Source organism: Staurois parvus, unplaced genomic scaffold, assembly GCF_062004578.1.
Source record: "Staurois parvus isolate SC_StPar_1 unplaced genomic scaffold, SC_StPar_1.0 ptg000157l, whole genome shotgun sequence".
In the NCBI taxonomy this organism is placed as follows: domain Eukaryota; kingdom Metazoa; phylum Chordata; class Amphibia; order Anura; family Ranidae; genus Staurois; species Staurois parvus.
In genome coordinates this window covers 8186144-8212901 of record NW_028317953.1, presented here as the reverse complement: position 1 = coordinate 8212901, position 26758 = coordinate 8186144, and the positions used below count along the sequence as shown (strand labels likewise).

Sequence of the window (26758 nt, the reverse complement as noted above, 5' to 3'; positions counted from 1 at the left end):
CCTGTCCGAACACAAATCCCCGGACACCACCCGCTGATCATGCAGGAAATAGACAGCACCCGACTCTTCTTAAGACAGGAAGTCAACTCCCGTCACATTTCTAACTTAGGGGAAGCCTAGAAATACCTTTCTGGTCTCAGGGAACAAATGCTAATAGTTATTACTTCTAAACAAATGGTATGTTAATGTGATAGTCACTGAGAAGACATTGGTGGTCATTTGGAAGAACCTACTCCCCAACCCCCAACTTGCAGATAGCTAAAAAGGTCAGTTGTTATTTATCTAATGGCAGAAATTGTTTGTTGCTCTTGAACCCCTTGCAACCACTGGGCAAACCCTAATGTTCCACAGAACCCTGATTGAGAAAGGCTGGACTAGTCAAACCTCTTATGTATTAAATTATGATAGAACAAAGGTCTTCTTACAAGCACAAGGCATACTGTAATGTATAGATTCACAACAGTACATTACACACTATAGAAAAAATAGATTCATTTTCATATCATTAACTTTTTGTATTAGATGACAGAGCCTTTTATAATTCTTTTTTAGTAGATAACTGTATGTCAGTTATGCTGAAACTTGAATTGTCAAAATTGACAGCATACAGCTAGCAATGTTATTAACATATTATACAGCATTTACACCCATAAAGGCTATAAAATCAATAATTTCTCTTTGCTTTCTGGCTGCATTCTTGCAGCCATTGAGAAATACTGTGAGAGCTGTGATTGGTCACAGCTTGTCACATGGTACAAGGCTGTTGTGAATAGCCTTGTACCATGTGATCTCTGTGATCATTCACAGATTTCACACGTAGTACGCCATGATGTCAGAATTGACATCTTGCTTACTACTATTCATGTGATCACTGATTGGCCAATCACTGATCACATGATCGGGACCTCACACAGAGGTCCTGTACAGCAATCGTTGTTCCGCTGTGTCCTCCAGGCACAGCGGGCAGCGGATCGTGGTGCCGAACGCTCCCAGGGAGCACTCAAAGGCTAAAATGGTGGGCACCTTTTATGAATGGTGACCCGCCCCTGCACTGCTCCCGTCCGGCCGTTTATATACATGGGCCGGATGGGAAGTGGTTAAGGTGTAGCATTTGATTTCTTTATAGAGGTACTGAGCATGGAGTCTAGATCGAGTCTAGGTCTTCCAGGATATTAAAATCTATAAATAATAGCACCAGAGATTGTTAATAGAGGGAATGTCTTATTAAGTTAGGGGGTCAGGAAGGGTTTTTTCCCCAGTTGCAATAAATTGTACCATGCTTTATGATGTTTTCCTATGCCTTTTTCTGAATCATCTGTGGGTATAGGGTTCTGTTCATGGAGGTGCTTTATTTATATATTACATTTTTCTTTATTGGTTGAACTCAATGGACTTGTATCTTTTTTCAACTTGACTATCTATATTACTATGTAAAAGTCAATTCCTGTGCACTTTAACGCCCCTTTCACGTGGTTGTTCTGATCAGGTCTGCCTGTCCATTTTTCAGGTGGATCTGATTGAAAGAGTTATGCAGACCTAAGGACAGGCTGGTGTAAACGGACTTATGCCTCCGGCCCATTTCGGCCCCCCCAAAAAAAAAGAAAAGAAAGAGGACTGCATCTTTTTCCATTTTTGTGGAGTGGATTGGAGATAGCCTGATATAAACAGGCAGCAGAGCTCAGTGGGGCCTGCCTGTGTCTAATATACGTTCTGCATAAATATGTGACATCCGTCCTGCTCGGCTTCAATCCAGCAAGGGATCTACACACAGATCTGCTGATCGGAGTGGAGGCTACTCTGTGTGAAAGGGGACTTAATACCCAACCGTGTGCACATGAACTAAGGAAGAAGGAATTTGATTTTCACATGATTGGATAAATGAAGTGAAGATTCACACAATTTATTAGGTTAACATTCAGCGATAATGAGTTAGGATGTAGGACCTGATGGAGTTAAGTATGAATCATAATGGAACTGTGCATCAGTTCAGGCACTACTGTGGAGGGCCACGCAGGGTGACGCGGTTACTGGTCAGTGGCCTGATCTGAGAGAAGGAACAGTATGGGTGTGTGTGAAAAAAAAAGATAGGTAAAGGTTAGAAGTGGTATAGATAAGTTGGGTATCAGGAGGAGGGAGATGTTTGGGAGGCAATCCTGTTAACCCTCACCCCTTATTTGGGCTTCAATAGCTTCTGGATTAGTTTACATTTGTTGGTATTTTAATTTTAAGGTTTTACACCAGCAGTTGTACTGGATGCACAGCTGCTGGTGTACCCTGGAAAGATACAATGCCTGGATCTCATATAGAACAAGGCTTTTTTTTTTACCTTGCTTGCAATGGGACTGGGCAAGGGTGCAGTCCCAGTGTACCTGGTGTGAAAGGGACCCCTACTATTCATCTCTAGTCTTTTTTCAACTTCTTTTTTTAAACATTTATTAGTAGTTATTGGCCTTAAACTACAGTCAAACCACTGTGTTTTCTTTGTTTTATGTTTCACATCTGTTTTTTATGCATTACCACTAACATCTGTAGACAGTGCCCTAAAACTCAGATGTGTGACCCTATTTATCGAGGTGTCTTATGTAACAACTCCTTGTAATGCCCCTAATAAGGTTCAAAATATTTTTCTCTCCACCTGTTTTTTTCCAGTGGCAACTTGAATCTGACTGATTTCTGCTATGAAAAAATCCAGTGTTTCATAGGCTGCCCATTATCGGAGTCAGTACAAAACATTGGCAGTTACTGCCAGATGGTTTCTTGGAATTACACCGGTCAGCATTGTGCATTGTAATAAGCCAAGAATGTTTGAACTGAAGAGGAGACTTCTTTCTTTCTCCTTATTCAGCATTGCGTAAAAAAATAACTACTCCCCAAACTCTTTGTAACTGGTTATGAATCATTTAGTTAATGCTTCTTAATTGATTTTTAAGTACACTCTACTCAAATGCATCTGAGTCGCCATAGTTTTACCTCTTTTAGCACTGCACTACATTTTTATTTACACAGCCTGGGAATAAAAGTTACTATGACACTCTCCACTAACATTCAGGACTCATTGTTTTTTTTGTTTTTAATTTTGCTATGAGTCGTAGATAATTTTCTTTTTGGCAGAGGATTGTCAGACTTTGGCACCTAGAGTACGGATTCTCCCCAGTACAGATTTCTCCCCAGTATAGATCCCCTCTTTACCTGCAGCACAGATCCCCGCCCCAGTATAGATTTTCACCCCAGTACAGGTCTCCCCCTCATTACTGATCTTCTGCCTCAGTACAGATAACTCTCCAGTACAGATTCTACCCCTCAGTACAGATCCACCCTCCCAGCACAGATCTTCTTCCTAGTACAGACCTCCCACATTATAGGAGGTCTCCCCTCCAGTACAGATGCCCCCCCCAGTACAAATCCCCTCCATCTAGTACTTTTCCCCCAGTACAACCACCTTCTTTTCAAACCAGGCATTCTCAACTGAGAAGAAGTCCCCTCTTGGCTCTGTGATTTGACCAGAGCTGAGTAGGGGCTAATGTCAGCTTCCCTCCATCTAAACTGCTGCTGCCTGTCTCTAAGTTCTTGCAGGTACGGCAGCTGCAGTCCTTCTGCTGTACAGAGACTGTCAGCAGTAACTACAGCACCACGAATGCTGGGGTTGAACCCCCTCCATCCCCACTTATCTATGTCCTTGCTGTGCTTAAAATACAATACAATGTTATAAGGTAACCATGTACTGAATGAAGAAGTGGTGCCTTGATCTGGTGAGACCTTTTCTTCTACTGTTGTATACTGTATAATTCAAGGACATTAACCTTGTCCACTGCCTAGTGTCTGTGCTGTAGCCTCACTTCCCACATTGAGCTGGTGTTAAAGAAACTATAAGGGGCTTTGGTAAATTTTATTTTAGCTTTATAAGTTTATACACCTTTGAATCATGTTTTATATCTGTTCTGTTGTGTCTCTAAAGTAATTTGTTTTTACATCTTAAGTTGGGAGTAGTTAGAAATAGTCAGTTGTTTTTTTAAGTCATGCAGACATAACAGGAAATCTCTCCAAAGTGAAGATGAATCCATTCTTAGGCCTCTTTTACACTGGCAACAGTTTCTACCATCCTCTGAAAAGTGATCCGCGGTGTTTCACTTTTTAGAGAGCTGCAGAGCAGCAGCTTCCAGGTGTTCAGGAGGTGGTAAGATCCAGCCGCCTCCTAAATGCATGCTTTTTTTGGGTAGGGTTTTGTTTTCCCAGCTGAACAGGGTCTTTGTACTGAAACATTGTACAGCAACCATGAGCCAAGGCGCAGCCCCATTGACTTCCACTAGAGAAGGTGGTGCCGCCTGTCAAGCCCAGTATCCTGAGTTAAATTTGCCATGATCGCGAATCAAATCATTAAACCATGTGTTAGAAATTCTGCATATAGCCCTACAGAACAGACAGTGCACAGTCCACATGTGCTTTGTTGCTTCACTGTAACAAGGAACCAAGAAACTTTATTCAGAGAAAATACATAAAGTTTACTATAGAGGCAGCTACAAACTTATAAACACTGCCTTCTACTGGTTGAAGAATATATCTCCACTGAATACTGATGTAGTTGTACAAAATACATGAACACAGTATTCCTACACTATGGATGTGTACAGTTTCCTTCGGTTGCCATGTCTACTTGTAGGTGGGCGGTTAAATTGAAAATCAATTTACCGCCTCCTGTCAACCTTCGTACATAAATTTAATTTACAGATAATTTAATAGAAGTGCGTATATACAGTCAGGTCCATAAATATTGGGACATCGACACAATTCTAACATTTTTGGCTCTATACACCACCACAATGGATTTGAAATGAAACGAACAAGATGTGCTTTAACTGCAGACTGTCAGCTTTAATTTGAGGGTATTTACATCCAAATCAGGTGAACAGTGTAGGAATTACAACAGTTTGCAAATGTGTCTCCCACTTGTTAAGAGACCAAAAGTAATGGGACAATTGGCTTCTCAGCTGTTCCATGGCCAGGTGTGTGTTATTCCCTCATTATCCCAATTACAATGAGCAGGTAAAAGGTCCAGAGTTCATTTCAAGTGTGCTATTTGCATTTGGAATCTGTTGCTGTATCTCTCAAGATGAGATCCAAAGAGCTGTCACTATCAGTGAAGCAAGCCATCATTAGGCTGAAAAAACAAAACAAACCCATCAGAGAGATAGCAAAAACATTAGGCGTGGCCAAAACAACTGTTTGGAACATTCTTAAAAAGAAGGAACGCACCGGTGAGCTCAGCAACACCAAAAGACCGAGAAGACCACGGAAAACAACTGTGGTGGATGACCGAAGAATTCTTTCCCTGGTGAAGAAAACACCCTTCACAACAGTTGGCCAGATCAAGAACAATCTCCAGGAGGTAGGTGTATGTGTGCCAAAGTCAACAATCAAGAGAAGACTTCACCAGAGTGAATACAGAGGGTTCACCACAAGATGTAAACCATTGGTGAGCCTCAAAAACAGGAAGGCCAGATTAGAGTTTGCCAAACGACATCTAAAAAAGCCTTCACAGTTCTGGAACAGCATCCTATGGACAGATGAGACCAAGATCAACTTGTACCAGAGTGATGGGAAGAGAAGAGTATGGAGAAGGAAAGGAACTGCTCATGATCCTAAGCATACCACCTCATCAGTGAAGCATGGTAGTGGTAGTGTCATGGCGTGGGCATGTATGGCTGCCAGTGGAACTGGTTCTCTTGTATTTATTGATGATGTGACTGCTGACAAAAGCAGCAGGATGAATTCTGAAGTGTTTCGGGCAATATTATCTGCTCATATTCAGCCAAATGCTTCAGAACTCATTGGACACCGCTTCACAGTGCAGATGGACAATGACCCAAAGCATACTGCAAAAGCAGCCAAAGAGTTTTTTAAGGGAAAGAAGTGGAATGTTATGCAATGTCCAAGTCAATCACCTGACCTGAATCCGATTGAGCATGCATTTCACTTGCTGAAGACAAAACTGAAGGGAAAATGCCCCAAGAACAAGCAGGAACTGAAGACAGTTGCAGTAGAGGCCTGGCAGAGCATCACCAGAGATGAAACCCAGCATCTGGTGATGTCTATGCATTCCAGACTTCAGGCTGTAATTGACTGCAAAGAATTTGCAACCAAGTATTAAAAAGTGAAAGTTTGATTTATGATTATTATTCTGTCCCATTACTTTTGGTCACTTAACAAGTGGGAGGCACATATGCAAACTGTTGTAATTCCTACACCGTTCACCTGATTTGGATGTAAATACCCTCAAATTAAAGCTGACAGTTTTCAGTTAAAGCACATCTTGTTCGTTTCATTTCAAATCCATTGTGGTGGTGTATAGAGCCAAAAATTTTAGAATTGTGTCCATGTCCCAATATTTTTGGACCTGACTGTACATGTTTCACACAGGATTCACACAGTGACGTTTCTCCCAGGACTCTCACATTTTTCTAACTGGACTTAATTGGAAAATATTTGTGAAAGTTGTGTGAATCTTGTGTGAAAACATTTATAAACAGACCTCTTAGTATATGCCTGTGAAATATAAATCTCAACTTGCATGTATGTTCTTGTTTTAGGATTACCTTGTGCTGCTGCCAAGTGATTTCTATGAAGCGTCCATTTTGCAGCTAAGAGTTACTGAGCCATGCAGCTATAATGGACTTACCGGTGAAAAGTGAGTATAGCTCAGTGAATCAGCATCTATAATATATCATAACTTAAGCAAGCTGGATGATAATTAAATATTCATCAATTTCTTTTAACCATTTTCCAAACTTGGTCAAGATAGAATGCCGATAGTCATGTCCACGCAGTGACCTGTGCAGACATCTTTTCAGAGGGTAATGGGAAATGTCCCTCCCAAAACAGGATATTGCACTAAACCTGTAGGTAAATAAGAGAACCAGAACCTTCACTAAGTGGAAGAGTGGCTTTTATAATTAAGTTGGGAGTGCCTGCACCCAGAAATGGGCCTCTGTGGACAGAGGGGATTCCTTTCCTGGGAAATTAACCAGTAATCTAGTCTAATCTAATTGGGAGCAGAAAAACGACTGCAACCAGCATATCACATTAAAGCGGTTTTCCACCCAAAAGCGGAAGTTCCTCTTTAATGCTTTGTACCTGAATTTGACAGGTACCCGCTTCCACTTTCGGTGTGATTGTTTAAGGTGATCGGAAACTGAAGTTGTCCTCTTCCCCTCCCTCCCTGTAGTTTTCTGGGACAAGTGACAGGTCTCAGAAGACAATGGGACCATTCATAAAGCACAGCCTACTCATGCATGCCCAGTGGGCACCCGGCTGCGAAGCCGCAAGCTGTCACAGCCGGATGCCCACGCTGAAGATGTGGGTGCCGAGGAGAGAAGAGGCCGGTGAAACCAGCCGTGGTGAGGTGTGGTGGTTTATGTAATAATTTATTCTAAATACGTAGGGCGGTGTCCTCTCCCTTAAACAAAATATTGCAGTGCCTCCAGCTGTTAAAATACGGCAAATATGTAAGAAACCAATAATTTGGACACCTCAATAATTTGATCACCACTTAATAATATACCTTGAGTTCTTTCACCAATATGATTTCGTACAATATACACAAAATTTCCCTTTTTGATAAATAAATACATTTATTTATGTACAAAATTTATATATATATTAATACAAACGCAAAATACTGGTGATGAATATATATTCTTACACACAATCAAAAATATAATATGTTAATATCTATATGGGATCATACAATATGATTTTCAAATAAAGGAAAACAAAATTTTGGGAGGTTAGTCGCAGCCTATAGTGCTTCAGATAATATTTCTCATTTCTCGTGGCCATAGAGAAATAAGAAAGTATTTCTGATAATTAGCACCACACAACACTACAAATTAGTTAATATGCAGTATATAACCTCAATACCAATATTCAAACAGTTATAGTTAATAATAATTCAGATAACCTTAATATATTCCTAACCACACAATAAAATGTTATAAATCTAGAAAGTTTAAAATGTCAAAGAAAATTACAATATTCTAGCACAGTCTCACCACTCCCAGAATCTTGATTTTGAGGGCTTCCCAGTGGGATGCAGTTGGGAAAAGAAGTATTTCTTGACAGTCAGACACCAGAATTTAACTGAGCATCAGCATCTCTGGTGGAAATCTTTTCCTTCAAAATGGCAGCTGGAAGTTCTCAGCAAAATGGCTGCAGGTAGCAAGTGAGGTATAGTGCAGTATATAGTGGTAGTAGAATAGTAAAGAAGTAGTTTCAGGAGTAGTTCAGAAGTGATCAAGAAGATTAGAGTTTTCAGAAGACTGTAGAAGATTGGAAGATTGCAGATGATGGATTGTAGATTTTAGAAGAATTTAGAAGAATTGTCCTTCACTTACAAATTAATTGGTGGTCTTAATGATGACTCACTCTTTGATATCAACAGTATGTCCTTATGGATCAAATATATGTCCTATTCGAGTAGAGATGATTTGACTACTAACTCTTGGATAAGGACCATAGAAAGATGTGAACACATTTGGTTTCTCATTTTTCTAATATATGAACTATATTGGAATGGCTGATTTCCTTTGGAAATATAGAAATTACCCAACTCACAAATCATCTTATATTTTATCATTTCAAACTTCAGTTCAGTGGGATGCAGTACCCAACCTTATCGAATAGATTTTCCTTTGATGAAAAATGTTGGTAATATACTTTCTGATAATATTTCAGTTGATATAAACCACATTTTTCTTTGTATCTTAAATGACCCAGGTTTCACCTTGTGCTGAATGCACAGTTCAAGGAAATGTGATGGAGAACCTCTAGTTACTTGCCCTATTGTGTGAGAATTAGAGTACACATCCAGTTGGAGTTTAGTGAGATGTTCTACTCACTAAAATTGAGTTTCCTGCAACTGAAGTATCTCCTGGCTTCCCATAGACAATGGTGCTTGTTTGGTAATCACACACTTTCCAAAGTTTTGTGAGAGATAAGACAATAAGGATTTCTGTCTCACCATTGTCCCTTTGGTACCTTGTGTATGCTCACCTGCAGACATTCAAATAGTGGTGTTTAATCCTATTGTCTTTTAAACAAGTCTCTTCCACTCATTGTGTGTGGTAACTTTTTGGAAGGTCACTTGAAATTAACTGAGGATGTTAACCCATGACAGTCAGCTTAGAATCCTTTATTTGGGATAATATCATTTTTCTTAATAAACAGTTCAAACATCATCACAGAGGACACCGCTGGACCGAGGGACAGGGAAGTGTCTGTATTTTAAAAGTCAGCAGCTACAGTTTTTGTAGCTGCTGACTTTTATTTTTTTTTATTTAACTGGAACTCTGGTTCACCCATAAATATATAGATGCACACCAGTATGGAAACAATGCAAGCTTTATATTAGAAAACATCAGTAATTATGCATACATCCAATGTACAAACAGGTATTATCAGCAAAGGGCCCAAGAAAAGTCGAGGTGGAATTGTGCACATATACCCAAGTATATATACAGTCATGGCCGAAATTGTTGGCACCCTTGATATTTTTCCTGAAAATCATGTATTTCTCACGAAACGTATTGCATTAACACATGTTTTGCTATACACATGTTTATTCCCTTTGTGTGTATTGGGACAAAACAAAAAAAGGGAGGAAAGAAAGCAAATTCGACATAATGTCACACAAACCTCCAAAAATGGGCTGGACAAAAGTATTGGCACCCTTTCACAACTGCGGATAAATAAGAATGTTACAAGCATGTGATGCTCCTGTAAACTCACCTGGGGCAAGTAACAGGTGTGGGCAATATAGAAATCACACCTGAAAGCAGATAAAAAGGAGAGACGTTCACTTAACCTTTGCATTGTGTGTCTGTCTGTGCCACACTAAGCATGGACAACAGAAAGAGGAGACGAGAACTGTCTGAGGACCTGAGAACCAAAATTGTGGCAAAATATCAACAATCTCAAGGTTACAAGTCCATCTCCAGAGAACTAGATTTGCCTTTGTCCACAGTGCGCAACATTATCAAGAAGTTTGCAACCCATGGCACTGTAGCTAATCTCCCTGGTCGTGGACGGATGAGGAAAATTGATGAAAGATTGCAACGCAGAATAGTCCGGATGGTGGATAAGCAGCCCCAAACATGTTCCAAAGACATTCAAGCTGTCCTGCAGGCTCAGGGAGCATCAGTGTCAGCGCGAACTATCCGTCGACATTTAAATGAAATGAAACGCTATGGCAGGAGACCCAGGAGGACCCCACTGCTGACACAGAGACATAAAAAAGCAAGACTACAGTTTGCCAAAATGTACTTGAGTAAGCCAAAAGCCTTCTGGGAAAACGTCTTGTGGACAGATGAGACCAAGATAGAGCTTTTCGGTAAAGCACATCATTCTACTGTTTACCGAAAACGGAATGAGGCCTACAAAGAACAAAACACAGTACCTACGGTAAAATATGGTGGAGGTTCAATGATGTTTTGGGGTTGTTTTGCTGCCTCTGGCACTGGGTGCCTTGACTGTGTGCAAGGCATCATGAAATCTGAGGATTACCAAAGGATTTTGGGTCGCACTGTAGGGCCCAGTGTCAGAAAGCTGGGTTTGCGTCCAAGATCCTGGGTCTTCCAGCAGGACAATGACCCCAAACATACGTCAAAAAGCACTCAGAAATGGATGGCAAAGAAGCGCTGGAGAGTTCTGAAGTGGCCAGCAATGAGCCCAGATCTAAATCCCATTGAACACCTGTGGAGAGATCTTAAAATTGCTGTTGGGAAAAGGTGTCCTTCCAATAAGAGAGACCTGGAGCTGTTTGCAAAGGAAGAGTGGTCCAAAATTCCGGGTGAGAGGTGTCAGAAGCTTATTGATGGTTATAGGAAGCGACTGATTTCAGTTATGTTTTCCAAAGGGTGTGCAACCAAATATTAAGTTAAGGGTGCCAATACTTTTGTCCAGCCCATTTTTGGGGTTTTGTGTGACATTATGTCATATTTGCTTTTCTGCCTCTGTTTTATATTTGTTCCAATACATACAAAGGGAATAAACATGTGTATAGCAAAACATGTGTTAATGCAATACCTTTTTTGTGTGAAATACTTGATTTTCAGGAAAAATATCAAGGGTGCCAACAATTTCGGCCATGACTGTAGTTATTAATAAGGATACCTCTGGATGAATGTTGCAGCAAAGTTCAGCTGCATAGACCCCTGAGGATGATCACAATGCAGCTTTTGTCTTTGTGTGGGAGACCTAAAGACAAGATAAGCAGTAATGGGGAAATCCTATATTGTCCAAACAGCCTGGAATGCAGCTTCTCACACGCAGACACTGTGGTGTGGCACTGGAATTCAGAGTTGCCTATCTACTCTGTGCTCTAGTCCCTCCCTAGTGGTTTCTAATCTGACATGCAACTGGACGTCTAACCAACAAAAGTTGCTGCCGGATTCCTTAACTGACTCTAGCCTATGCTGGTTATTGAGCCCTAAACTAAAACTAGCTATGGAATTCCAGGCCAGAAGAGACAGGGTTAGCTAAAATAACTGGAACTGTATATAAACCCTATTGCAATAAACAGGTTCATCCACTATTTTGGAAGGTGACCATGACATACTTACAATAGCACAGACCTTTCTATCTGGCACTGTGTATGTGAGATAGTAGCAACAGCACAGAAATACTCTGTCACATGGATTCAGAAACACATTCAAGAAGCTATGGGCAGCTGCAGTTAAACTACTAGAACATACTTTCATAATAGTCTCTTCTGGTCTGGACTGAGCAGCATGGACAGGACTTGTGGCTGAGACTTTCTCTCCCACTCCACTTCCTCCTTCTGTTTTTTTTTTTCAAAGCCAGCCTCCCAGAGACAGGAAGTGCTAATACTGGCAGGAGCATTATTAACCCTTTTAAATACGTGTATGAAAATACATTTCCTTGTTTTGCTTAACAATCCTTCAGTTCATTGACACATGGCTTTTGTTACTTCATTATGGCAGACATTTAAAGTGTTACTAAACCCACAACAGTAAAATCAGTCTGTATATGCAGTAAAGAATGCTTGTTATACTCACTGTGGAACCTAAGGGGTTTATCCTCTGCATTGAGTAAAAAAGCAGTTTGATCCTGTCTTCTTTGATCCTCCCTTTCTTCTACTGTCCCCAATCCATCTTCTGATAGTACAGAGCTCTAGGAGGCATTCTGCGCATGCTCAGTTTAGTGTGTATTGCTCGAGAGTTTTTTTCTTTTTTTGGAAGGGTACATTAGGGCAACACTGTCCAGACAAAGGGTCAGGGATTATGCAGCCTTACAGGACAGTCAGATCAGAATGAAAACTCCTACAAGCTTTAACCAGTGCTCAGCTGGACACTGACAGAAGTCACAAGACTGCTATATACTACTAATAAGGAAAGGTATTTATTAGTTTATATTTACTAAAATAATTGCATTTCCATGTTGTGTGTACTGTGGGAGACAGTACGCATAATGAATGCAGAGTCCTGAGTTTAGTAACACTTTAAGTGTATCTGTAAATCCATGAACAAAAATCTAACATATTGCAGCTTATTGGTTCCCAGACTGGTGACTGCATATGTTTTCTTTTTTCCTACCTTTAGATTGGAAGCTCCCCGAGCAGGGCCATCCTATTCCTTCTGTACTGAAATGTATTGTAATTGTACTGTCTCCCTTATATTGTAAAGCGCTGTGCAAACTGTTGGCGCTATATAAATCCTGCATAATAATAATAATACTTTTCCTTCCTTTCTTTTCACCTGATTATTCTGCCACTAACATGCTATCCCTTGGTAACAGCATTCACTCATTGTACTGTATCTATGAAGGAGCAATGTGGTCACCTTAGGACAGGAATACAGAATCCCTCCACCTCTCCTCTTTTCCATAACAAATGTTGGAGTGGTTTTGTAGGCCTCTGAGACAAGTGATGAAAATTTGTAACTCCTCAGGTTCATGACCCTCCAACAACTGACTGGATAGATAGAATTGAATATGTTAATAGGATGGAGGAGTTACGTCATATGGAGGAAGATAAAATGGAAAAATTTAGAAAAGATAGGAGTAGGTGGTATGAATTTAAAACATCTGAAAAATATCTTAAAATGAGGGGTGCGCCGGTAGCAGAGTTGGAGAATCAAACTGGGTAACTAGATAATAGAAAATAGGGTTGCTGACATAGATTGGCAAACATGGAAGGAAAGAGATGGTAAGAATCACTCGGACAGGGGCAATTGCATGGGGAGGGGAGGGATTAAGGGGGGGGTGGGAATGGGGTTAAAGTTGTTTTTTTCTGGGGAAGGTATAAGTTGTGATAAATGTTATATGGTAGTTTTATGTACTGCAATAAAATTTAATAAAAGATATAATAGAAAAAAAATTGTAACTTCTAATAGTACAGTGGAGGCAGAAAGCCCAGGAATCAGCAAGTGACAGGAATTTTGGCAAGGTATACTTTTGTACTTATCAAACAGATATAACAAAATATTTTCAAAAGGGTTCGAGGGTTTATTGTTGGGGTTTACATACCCTTTAAAGGATTCTTTTTTTTTTTACTTCAGTATTAAATGTTAAAAGGTGATTATAATTTTGTAATATGACTTCATACCTTTTTTTGTGTTTGTAAGCTGTCTTGTGTATCATCATTTGCCAATGGAGAGGTTTAAATGTGTTCGAGGTCCTGACATGGAATACTTCAAACAAGATGGGATAAACCGGCCAATAATTGTTCGAAAACCAAGCATCGGGAGCCCACCAGTAGCTTATATTTCAGGAGGACAGGTAGGAGGATCTCTTTATGAACATCTGTTGATGTTAGTGCTTAGTGCACATATTCACCCAGGCTGTAGGCTGGGTGTCTATCCATTGTAGCCTGGCTGGCACTTGCAGATGCTTTGTTGGCATGAGGAGCCACCGTGTATTTCTGTTGCCTGGGTTGCCTGCTGGGCCTCTCTGCTGGTGCATGGCCTGATGAGCATTTCATGGACCTCCTTCAGGCTGCTTACTTATGCTGTGAAAGCGTACTGGAGCCAACAGGCCCATGACTGCACTGGTTATATTTATGCTGTTGTTTTTCCACCCCCCCCCCACTTCCTTTTATATTATTCTTCTTGTTAGCTTGATTGCCATCTACTCCCATGGCCCCTTCCTGTTCTAACATGACTGCGCACCAGTGCACAAAGTAAGGTCCATAAAGACATGGATGAGCGAGTTTGGGGTGGAGGAATTTGACTGGACTGCACCGAGTCCTGACCTCAACCTAATAGAACACCTTTGGGATGAATTAGAGCGGAGACTGTGAGCCAGGCCTTCTCGTACAACATCAGTGCCTGACTTCACAAATGTGATTCTGGAAGAATGGTCAAACATTCCCATAGACAAACTCCTAAACCTCGGGGACAGCCTTCCCAGAAGAGTTGGAGCTGTTATAGCTGCACAGGGTGGGCCAACGCAATATTGAACCTTATGGACTAAGACTGGGATTCCTTTAAAGTTCATGTGCATGTAAAGGCAGGCATCCCAATACTTTTGGCAATATGGTGTATATATTTTTTTTTTGTACTTGTTGAAACTTTTTTTATAGTATATTTAGCAGACAAAAAGGAAGAACATGAGAGACGTTTATTGTAAAGGTTTCTATTCACTTTAAGATACATGGATGATGTGCCTCATAGGTAATGCATTTTAATCATATGGTAGTAAGTTCTGAAATGTCAGCTATTTAAATGTAGTTAAGTGGTTGCTCCAATATACAATTAACACGTTTGTTGGATTTGATAGAAGACGATTTACTGTCATATTTCTGTATGTCTTCACAGAAATCCTATGAATTCTCTTTATAGGTGGAGCTCCGATTCAGGGTAAATGTCCCCAAGGCTGGATTTTATGTGCTCGTCTTTGAATATGCCAATGAAGACCCTCAGCAGTATATTCTTAATGTGTATACAGCCAGTAATCCTTCTGCTGCAGCCAGAGTCAGGCTCTATAACTGTAAATACAGGTACAGAAGTGTCTTTGTTCACAAGCTCATATGTTTATGTACTGGTAAATGGTTTATTTAAGGTAATCATTTGACTTCCACTAGTGTGAGAGAACTTACCAAGCTGGACATTAGTGAAAGTAACGTCACTTTTGTCATTCCTAAAATATACACTTACAATGGGGCCTTAGTCACTCTCAGGATTCTAGTGACAAGTTGTCAATGATATCTAGGTTGACCATGGCACAGATTCCACCCTAGGCTGAATTAGGTGAAATGTCTTGTAGGCTATTTATATAACCACCACCATGGCAAATGACATATCTGAACTTATAGTATAAACTGTTCCCTGTGCTGATCTGACAAACATCCGCACAACCAGGGCAAAATTTCCATATTTTCTATATTATGCGTAGTTCCTATAACATAAACACCACTTAGTGGTCATAATGCATTTGTTTTCCAGAATACCTCAATTGAAAAAGAAAACATATTATGTCCACTAGATGGTGCTGATGGTATAGGGACCATACATAATGGAGAAAGTACTGCAATTTTCATACTTAGGCTCCATGTACACGGGATGTTTAGAAAACACTTTTGAAGGATGGAAACTGACTGCTGGAAAATGTAGGTTAACCTCTTGGCACCAGCGCCTCCCGGCCCTTTAAGAGTTTCAGAAGACATTTCGCAGAAGACATTTCGTGGACATATGTGCTGGGAGCGCGCAGGGTGCGCGCTCTCAGCACATATGTAATTTCTAATTACACGCAAATATGCGGCCGCTCGGCGTCAAGGCCCAGACGCCAAGAGGCCACATATTTGCGTGTGAGTGGCATCGAGGGGTTAAAAAATGACCTTCCAAAATGCCCAGAATGCACTGAAAAACAATAATAAATTAGCTATTTCAGACATTTTGAGAGAAATAGAGAGAGCAGAAGCAGAGAGAGCAGTATTTGTTGAGATTACCTGTCTTTTTTTGTGGTGTTTGGATGTGTTCCAGCTCATTTCTGTGCAGAAATTATTGCAGCAGTGTCTAACATATTTTCTTTCATGCGAAACCTCAAAGTATGGTGTACCAGGTCCATTTGAGTACCGGGAAAACGCTTTGCATGCATTTTTCATGATGAAAAAAGGCTCTGAACAGCATCTGGAAATGGAAGCGTTAAAAAAAATTTCCAAATGCAAATGCTTATAAACACGATTAGCCATGTTTACATGCATTTACACGCGTTTACAAGCATTTTTGCGTTTGAAACGCTGATAAAATCTACTCCTGAATGCAAGTTTGGTGCTTTAAAAAAAACCAACTGTAAACTACACTGCCTGTAAGCAACTGTAAACGACATAGTTACACAACAAATGATTTATACATAGACCCACAAAAGTGTGCTTAAAAACAATTTTTTTGTAGTTTCGGGTACAGAGTGGATGTGTAAAAATGTAAGAGTTTTTTACTGCTGTCACTGTCCCCCACTGGGGGAGATTCACTCTATTGTTTACTGTATAAAAAATGATTGGATATCGGAGTTGCACCTATTTGAAAAGCAGTTCCTGCACTACTTTTGCCGTTTTCGGATGCAAATTGCATAGACATCTGTGCATGAAGTCCCACAGATGTCTATCAAGTCGCACCTATAGTCGCACTGCCATCAGACTTTGAAATCATGTGACTTCAAGTGAAGTCACACGATTTCAAATTCGGATCCAGTGTGAACCGGTGCTAAGAACGTATACATATGTTAATAGAAAAACATTTGAAGTAGGCATGTTTCTTTTCTTTTTACTCAGAGTGTTCTATAGCATATATTCCAGCATAGATAAAAGGTTCCATAGCTGTAACAAGCAGAATCCAACTTGTGCTGCTGTGATTTCAGTAAAATGAATTCTGATTGGCTGCCGTGTGTTACTGCAATTTGCACTTTTATGATTTTCACCATGCTGTGCTTATTTAACATTCCTGGTGCATGTATACTGTATATCTTGCACTACAATGATATCTATTCCTGATTTTTGAAGGGCTTGTTTACGCACATCTATTGTGGCACAACACAGTAAAGCAGCATGAAAGCTATAGTGTGTTACAATACCATTCATTTTGTGAATGACACCTGAACACGCCTCCAGAACGCACCTACCTACCTGAGGTCATCACAGAGGACAAGGGGGCACTCTTTACATCTGGAGGAAAAGAAATGTAATTTCCAAATACGGAAAGGTTTCTTCACAGTGAGAGCTGTGAAAATGAAATAGACTCCCTCAAGAGTTGGTTCTGGCCAGCTCAGTGGATTGCTTTAAAAAAAGGCCTGGATTCTTTCCTAGATACACAGAATATAACTGGATACTAATATTTATAGGTAAAGTAGATCCAGGGAATATCCGATTGCCTCTCGGGGGATCAGGAAGGAATTTTTTCCCCTGCAGGAGCAAATTGATTCATGCTTTGCTGAGTTTTTTGCCTTCCTCGGGATCAACTGTGGGTATAGGGTTATAACTTATTTTTTTTAATGGTTGAACTGGATGGACTTTTGTCTTTTTCAGCCAGATTAACTATGTAACTACAACACAAGAAGTGCATTGCAGTGTTCAGCATGATCTAAATTTCTGTGCATTGAGGTGTGTTGCAGCTCATTCATTTTTTTTTTACTCAAAGAAGCTTTATTGAGAAAAACATAGAGACCAGCCCAATAATTGTGAATACTCTCGCTTATCCATTGTGCCACAATGAGCCTCAGTGCTTGAAAATGTGTGTATTGCAGTGCTGTACATCCAAGTGTGAATAGGCTCCAATAGGGAAATATCGGAAAATACATTTTAAATGCTGGTAAAATTGGCCATACATTATGCAATTTTCTTGTACAATTTTAGATTTACCTTTAACTTTGTAGTGCAAGGGCCTGCCTGATTGCATGAAAATTGAAAGTGTTTAGGTTTGACCTCATATTATATGGCTTTGGTAAATATAAAGGAAAATTGTACAAGAAAAATGTATAATGTATGGCCAGTCTAATACTACCAGTGGTATATTGTTCAGATTTTAATTTCATTTTTCAAGTATGCTCAAATACTTACCTAAAATAATGTGAGAATATATTACAATGAGCAATCAATTAATAGACAGTTTATGATATTCTCTGCATTAGCTTCTTTTGCCGCAGTATTGTGGTGGACAGCATGAATCGCATTGCCACGTTTGAGTTGTTATCCTACGTAGAAATTCAGGTGACAGCAGCTTCAGTCAGCTTCTTGTTGGTAAGTTGACTTTGATCATCTTTATTTTTACTATTGTTTCCCTCTGCTCATCATGGGATTTATAATATCCATTGGTTGCCCATTTCCACATTTCCATGTACAATGCCTTAAAATAAGTATTTGTGGGTAGGCAGCCAAATTTCAGCTCTTTGGGATAGAATAAATACCTGTTGCCATTCTGAAACAAAGTTACACAGGGATCTTACAAGCTTAAATTGATATTGGACAGTGATGACCAATCAGAATCAATCTGGTCCGTCTTTGCAGCGCTGGATGGAGAGGAGAGAAAGCAGCAGAGATTTCAAATTCCTGGACTGGAGGAGTGTCTTGCAGGAGCCCTGACAGCTCAGGATTGCAGGAGGTAAGTACAGCAGGGACCGTAGGTTGGGTGCAAGGTGGGGAGGGGTTTCAGTGTTAGGTCACCTTTACAGATGAGACATTTGTAAAGGTGACCTAACCCTATAAATGTGTTCCTTATTCTTCTTCTGGGGGTCCCTGGCTGCTGTCCCATCCTCCCTGCTAACAGCTGTCTCCTTCAGCTAGCGGGATGATATGGAGCACATTCCCATCAGGTTCCTGAGACGAGCTGTGTGCATCCATAGAAACACACAATGCACAGCAATCCACACTCCTGCTCCCTTCTTCTCCCAAGGAACAAGGAAATTTGGGAATGGTGCAGATTGATCCCCGGGGTGGCAGTGGTGGCAAGCTTAGCAGGTAATTGTTTGGGCACAGAGGGGTAGCACATGTACGGGGGGGTTACCTTAATACTATGAATGCATTAAGGTAAAATGTTGTCTGTAGTAGTACAATAATCTGGACTTATCTTTTATCTTCAGTGCACAGTAGGTGGTGTTTAGCTCTGCCCCACTAGGTGACCTTGGCTGGGGTCAGTGTTAGTTCAGAACACCATTTGCCGACCTCAGTAGGTAGTCACAGTCTTCAACCACTGACAGCTGTTTTGTGATGTGCATTTTAACTTTGTTTTACTTTCACTCTCTGTTTTTCATAGTATTTTCTACATTTGTATTTCAGCACTCAGTATGTGTTGTTCCCATTGAAGAGTTCTCTATTGAATATGCAGAACCCAAGGTGCACTGTATTGCTGCATATGGGCGTATTCAAGGACAAAGGTAAATGTACAGAGTGAGCTCTTTTTAGTATTGAATAATTTTATTTTACAATCAAAATCTGAATAGGCAGACAACTGTTCCTAAAGCTGTATTCATATGACCCATTCACCCTGTGCTGGTTTATCCAGAACCATATCTGTTGTGGTAGAAATGCTTACTTAAAGCCGAGTTCCACTGACGCTGTGAAAAAATAAAAGTCAGCAGCTACAAAAACTGTAGCTGCTGGCTTTTAAAAAACAGCCACTTACCTGTCCCTTGGTCCCGTGGTGTGTCCCCCGCAGCCCGTTTCACCGGCCGTCCTGTATTCCAGGAGGCTGGCATCTTCAGTGTGGGCACCTGGCTGTGATAGCTTGCGGCTTCACAGCCGGGTACCCACTGCACGTGCGTGAGTAGCGCTGTGGTTCATGAATGGTTTTGTAGTCTTCTGGGACCTGTCATGTGTCCCAAAAGACTACAGGGAGGGAGGGAGGAAGGACACCTTCCGCTTCCGATTGCTTAGGCGATTGGACCGGAAGTAGGAGAGGGTATCCGCTCCCCCCGGCCCCCCAAAGGTGCCAATCCCTAATAGGGAGCAGACCTGAAGTGGAACTTCCCCTTTTGGGTGGAGCTCCGCTTTAAATGACACCAGTTTCTAGTTTTAATAATGCAGAATAAAGGACATTGAATTTACCTATACAGTATTTAGTTAATTGAAGGTCTGCTTTCAAACTATTTCATCAAGTAGCAATATAGTGTATCTAAAGCCATAAACCGCTTTGCATAGAGTGGTGACGGATTAGAACCCCCTATCAGGTATTTATTGCAGTCTTTCCCCCCCACCAGGGAGATTCACTCACTTCATTTGTCCAGGTGACTACTGTCATTGGGACAGGGACTGAGGGAAAATCAATATTTTTTTACAGACAACAATAAAGGGTAAATCTTCCAATGGGCGGCACTTATTCTGCAATAATGCTAACCGTCTGTTACTCTTCGGTCTATTTTTAATCCATAGGGTCATTTATTAATATATCTTTCTAATCTTTCTATAATTTTAGCATTTATCTGAAAACTTAAAGTTGACACTGATTCACTAGGCAATGGTGGTAATCATTTGTTTCTTTTGTAGCCCATCGTGTATTCATTCTTCAGTCTATGAAACACCACCTCTGGCTTTGTTCCTGGACTCTGTCAAAGACACTGTTTATTCTAATGGACAGAGACCCATAGTGCAAGAACATGTCCCAGGACCAGGGCTTCCAGGTCACTCAGGCAGCAGAGTACACCTACAATCACCACAGGTACCTCATTTGCTATAAAGTAGAACTGGAAATGTTTTAAAATACTACAATACATGTATTGCCTTGTTAAGAATTTCAGAAAAAACTTGTTTCCTTCATTTTATGGTGCTCATTAAGTCATACACAGGAAACATCTTTGTGTAATTAATTTATAAAATAAACAGTTCATTTCAGTTAATTTCTAGTGACTTGAAAGGCATCCATTAAAATTATTGAAGAGTTTAGCTGTCCTTGCCTTGTGCAGTTTATGAACAGTAATCCTAGCAACTTCAGATACCAACTTATTATTAAACCAAACAAAGCCTTTTTTTAATCTTTATTAACACCAAAGATTTGTACTCCAGAGATAAAGCAGTGTATAGAGGGACACAAGGGTGTTTCTAGGGTCTTAATAGACCAGGGTCACCTTTGGACACATAGAGCAAAATGTTGAGAGAATGGTAGAATACCATGATGACCACTTTGAATCCAATATATAACTGAAAAATGAATTGGTCTAAAAGCTGTAATGATACATTTTGATGACAAAATAAATAATGTGGATTGAAAACTAGATAAAATATAAACTGCTCAAAACCTGTATAATGAATTGAATGTATCTGTTCCATATCTGGGTCACTCAGTGGAAGACCTGAGGCATGTGCCCTGGGTGCCAGGGTCTAGCAACAGCAGACAGAACAAAGGTGAACTACAGAGAGTCTAGTGCAAGTGCCAGAGACAATGTAACATCTAATCAATTCATAAAAGCATGCATTAGCTCTTCTAAAGGAGTGCTAAAGGACCCACAGTACAGTGGTGGTATCCACCACCCAAAGGTTAATATGTTTGTGAACTGGAAATTAATTTGAAAATCTTACATCCAATGTATGAGTAGTTTTCAAAATATGTAGGGTCAGACAAGGAAAGGGGACGTGAAGGAAGAGCTAGGAAAAAGGGTATAAGGTACCAGAGGCAAGGGGTAGGGGGTGTAGAAAAACTGGAGAGGGGAGACAAGACTTTTAAGCTCAACTTCAACAAAAACATTTTTGTCCTGGTGTCACAGGGACAGGAAGTAAAGGAAACTCTGCCCGGTGAGAAATGTAAACTGAAATGTTAAGCCAAATATGTGTATTTTTCTTATGTTATTATCTACCAAACACACAGAATGACATCACTTTGTCGAGAAGAATACCACATACAGGGAGATATGTCTTCATCGTCCATTACTACCAGGCTGAAAACCCTACATTTCCTGTATCAGTCATAGTGAATGGGGGAGCACAGTACTCAGGTATAGCTGTTATACAAAAATGTGTAAGTGCTGTAATCTATATCTTCTATAAGAGTCAAGAGCAGGTTTTCATTTTCCACAGGTACTTTCAATGCTTCATATTGCCCTCATGTGTTTGGCTGCCGAGAATTGGTGGTTGCCGGTAATCGTATTGGTCTTGATGTCACTAACCCAGACCTGTCAGTGACAGTGACAGCTCCTCCAGATAAGCTGCTGATTTTGGTGAGTTTATTAGAGTTCATCAAGCTGCACTTGTACCTAAACCACAATAAAGTGCCTTTAAAGCATATTAAAGTGCATTCTCGTTTAGTAGTATCAAATGTCATTAGAATTTGCATGACTTACAGCATATCTATCCTATCAACATGTAAATGTACAAGTATATTGTAGCTTACAAGTCTTTCAGTGTAGTGGCTTCATTTGTTTTCCTATTTAAAGCACAGAAAATATGATGAGCTTGCCAGAAATTCAGTATCCTTGTAATTTCTTAAAATATGAACTTTCTTGTTCATGTTTGCAGTCCAGCCTGTTTGACCATGGCTCTTTGCACAGATACAGTGGATAAATGAGCATAACCAGGACAAAGAGTGTGTTATTTGCAGGCTTATTAGATTAAAATTAAGAGAAAAAAGCCTGAAAAAAGAACACAAATGCAGCCACTACATCTAAGGACTGGAAAGATGCAATATATTACATTTTGTTTTTGGGTTTAGATACTTTAAGGACCATTTAGTACACCTTAAATGTTATTGCAGCTTAAAGTGATACTAAGTAAAAAACGTTTTTTACCTTAATGTATTGCTTGCATTAAGGTAAAAAACATTTTCTAATTCTCTGTCCTCCCCTTTCCCTGTGTGAAGGGGAAGAGAGGGGAGAAGAGATCCAGTGCTGTGCATGGCTGCGTCTCTTCCCCCCTCTCTTCTTCTTCACACAGGACTCAAGCAGCAGCAAAATCCATTGACTCCTGCTGCTATCAATCAAATGCAGTGAGGAGGACGTGGGGTGCGGGACTAAGCCCCACTGTGTGATTCCATGGAGTTCAGCTCCATAGACACACAGCTCAGGACCGAGCACACACCATGTGCCTCCATAGCAACCGGCTTGCAATGGGGACACATGAAGAAGAAGAAGAGTCAAGATCGCTGTCGGGGGACAGGAGGAGGATTGGGATCGCATTTGATAAATAAATCATGACCATTGGAGGTTTTTGCACATACACAGATTTTTGTTTATCTTAAGTATTTTATGTGTGCTTATTGGATAGAGATGCAGGACAATTTGTGTCTGAATTAGTTTTTTATTCCTTTTTCCAATAGTTCTGCTGATGTGTATGCAGCTCTATTGATTGATTTGGATGTAATGTGCCCATTTTAGTAGCTTGCTATTGACTGCCTCTGTTGTATTGGGAATACTTGACATACATTCAAAACAGCTACTCATTTATGGAGCAAAGAAAAATGTTTGCTCAATAAACCCCTAATAATGTTATATTTAATTTCCTAATTTGTCCTGCAAAAGTAACCATTGGAACCTGATTGGTGGCAAGGTGCAACAGCTAGGCTTTTTTGTTCTAGTTTCTATAGATTCAGCATAACAGTAGGGGACTTCTTAAACCTGCACTGTAAAAATACATTGCACTTACCTTCAAAGACAACCAAGCTGTGTTAGGACATTATCTATCTTTTAACCTTTGTTGCAGAAAAAACCCTCCTAGTCTACTGCGTACATTGCCAGGATTTTAGGAAATTCAGTTGCACAGTTTATCAGTAGTGGAAATATTGAGATGGGAATTCCAATGCACTTCCTGCAAGATAGAAAAGAGCAAAGATCTATTACAAAGTGTAGTAACCTGTCACATCTAATCAGATTCTAATTTACTGCTCTCAGACCATTCAAATATGATTTCATCCGTTGCACTTTTCCTTATCAAATATGATAGTTTGATGCTTAAACAATGTACCATTATGTTTTAGGAGTCCATCCTGTTGGTCCCAGCAGACAGTTACTCATATGACCTTCTGCAAGAGAGACCCTTGGATAAATCTTTTGACTTTATTAATATATGTGGGGAAAACAGCTTTTATATTGAGTAAGGATCATTTATAATTGTATTTCTTACTGTTTTTAAAAATGTGCGTGTGAATAATTTCTTATGAAAAGACCTATAAAAAGACATAACATGGTGACTGGTGCAGATTTTGTACAGAATCAGTGGCTTGTAAGACTACATAGGTAGGTTTTCCTTAGCGGGGCTTTCTTCAGTAAATACATAGAAAACGTTTTTCAGTGTGGGACCACTGTAAACTTTGTTGCCTTTTTTTAAAATCAAGTATTTTTTTATTTAGAACAAAAGTATTCCGAAGTATGTAAAAGTATGGTAAAAGAGTAGAGTGATAGTATGTGTAATCACAATTGATTTTAAGTCAGTAAGTAAGGGATAAATAAACAGAGAACACAAAACAATGTCAGGTTACTACCATATGCCTTTTCACAGGGTGTAATTAAGAGTAGACAGCTATTATGAGATTAGCCTGGTTAAAACAGTAGGGGATGGGGCTAATTCAAAAGACGTCAACCAAGCTGACAATAACTTGAAACATTTTTGGGGACATCACCAGTGCTGATAGTTAAGTTGCTGTCAGGGCTGGGATCTGAACCCTTCTGGCAGTAACTCTTCTTGCTGAGCCACCTGAGATGCAGGACAGCATCCTTTCTGATCCCTTCAATACTCTTGCCTTGTTCCTTGTTTCTGGTGAATCTTGAACTCCTTGCTTCTACTATGAACTTCTTATTTAAGCCATTCCTTTGCACTTCCTGTTTGCCAGATTATTGTGCTCTCTCCAGCTGCTATCTTGCTCCTTTGCATACCTGTTGCTGTCTTTATCTCCACAGCTGCTTGTTACCAACCTTTAGCTTGTTTCTTGACTATGCTTATGCTTGATTCCAACCTGCAACCATTTGTTATCAGTGTTTGATGTGTTATTCAACTACTCTTCAGCTTGATTCCAGTCTGCAACAGCTTGTTACCAACCTGTTTTTTTTATACCCATGAACTGCTTTATTAAAAGATTTGTACAATTCTAAAGCAATCCATACATATGCGTTAACATATTCCATTTTAGTCCACATCAATAAGGCACAGCACATTAGAGAAATTCAGCAGAAAATATAACATATGCTTATATTGAAAAAGAAAGTGAGAGTGACTATCCATCATCATCAACAATCATTACATCTTAGTAGTCTGTCCATCAACAAATCCATTGGATCCAGACCTGGTACATCCAGCCAAATTGCCAATCATTTTTCATATTTACCTGGACATCTTCTATGAAGATATACTGTATATAATGTTTTAATCTAAGTATGCCTCCAATATGCCCATTCTGTTAGTGAGGATAGTTCATGAAGCTTTCAGTGCACTAGGATTAATTTGTGAGCCCTGGATATCACTCCTTTGTAAATGCCTGAGCTTCTACTTCCTCCAGGATACCTAAAATACAATACTTAGGATCAAGTGGGATATTGAGCTGGAAGACGGAGTTAAGTTTGTTAACTATAGTACAGTTAGGTGATTCAATATGACCCAATGTGTGGAGTTTAACACTGTGAAGTAAAAGTAATTGTGTAAGGACCTATTTTTTAACATGGAACAAAAGACGTTAAGTAGAATTTTGACTAAAAAAAAAGTCAGGATTAATTCCTTTTGTATCTACTTAATTAGCTAAAGAAAAGCAAGTTACAAGGAGTGATCAAGTAAAACTGGGACTTTTACAGGTAGAAAAAGGGATGCTACACGCAGTAGTAAGTGGCAAGTGTGTCCTATTACTGATAGGTGGCACACTTGTCGTGAGCCAGTCCAAAGACCGTTAAGGTGGCAGACAACAGTGTTAGTGTGTGCATGGAACAATGTGTGGTGAGGAAGTTTCTTGTGAACAAAGGCATAAAACCCGTGAATATCTACAGAAGACTTCAAGCACAGTATGGTGATGAGATGCGCAGCCTCAGTAGGGCATTTGAATGGTGTAAAGGTTTCAAAGGTGGCTGTATGTCCATCAGTGACGATCTCGGCCACAGCATCTGTGACGATCTTCCAACCCACAGCAGTCATTTCTCTGAACATTCAGCTCGTAAAACACCTGATCCTGGATGATCGACACATAACCTGTCGAGAAATTGCATAAGAGATGAATGTTTCTGTGAGAACAATCATTTAAAAACATTTGCATTTTCAAAAAGTTAGCCAACACTGGTGCCACCATCAACAGTGAATATTGCTGTGGTGTGCCTAGTGATGTGCATATGCGTCTGCTGAAAAAAGTGGCCTGGTTTGATTACTAAGGGTATCCTGTTTCTCCAGGACAACACACAAGCTCATACTGCTCACCGCTCTACGTGCACATTACAGCAACTCAGCTGGGAGGTATTGCCACATCCCCCTTGCAGCCCGGACCTTGCTCTGAGTGATTTCCATGTGTTTGGACCCATAAAAGAGTTCCTTGGAGGTCAGCATTTCAGCACTGATGACAAAGTGAACCAGGCTGTCCTAGGATAGTACAGGCGTACTGACAAATCTTTCAATGCCAAACCTTTCCAGGCATTAGCTAAACGCTAGGATAAGTGTATAAATGTAGCAGGGGAGTATGTCAAAAAAATAAATGCAGTTTCCACTCCTTGAAATTTGTTCTTTCATTATATAAACTCAAAAGTCCCGGTTTTATTTGAGCGCCCCTCGTAGCATTAGAAAAAAGCATACATAAATTAAAATGGTGTTTATAGTTCAGGTTCTGTATCTTAGAAGTGCACAGATATTTCCCGAGCTCAGTGAGAAGTGTGT

General features: G+C 40.1%; 1 protein-coding gene across 1 annotated transcript in view; it reads left to right on the top strand.

Moving 5' to 3' along the window:
- Window positions 1-26758, top strand: part of LAMA3 (laminin subunit alpha 3) — a 247284-nt gene that overhangs the window by 121115 nt on the left and 99411 nt on the right. Inside the window, exons 24-32 of the mRNA XM_089675734.1 lie at window positions 6585-6682; window positions 13635-13788; window positions 14850-15007; window positions 18130-18238; window positions 19274-19371; window positions 20480-20651; window positions 21795-21921; window positions 22004-22143; window positions 23895-24010. Coding sequence (XP_089531860.1) covers window positions 6585-6682; window positions 13635-13788; window positions 14850-15007; window positions 18130-18238; window positions 19274-19371; window positions 20480-20651; window positions 21795-21921; window positions 22004-22143; window positions 23895-24010 — 1172 coding nt within the window. The remainder of the gene's footprint in view (window positions 1-6584; window positions 6683-13634; window positions 13789-14849; window positions 15008-18129; window positions 18239-19273; window positions 19372-20479; window positions 20652-21794; window positions 21922-22003; window positions 22144-23894; window positions 24011-26758) is intronic.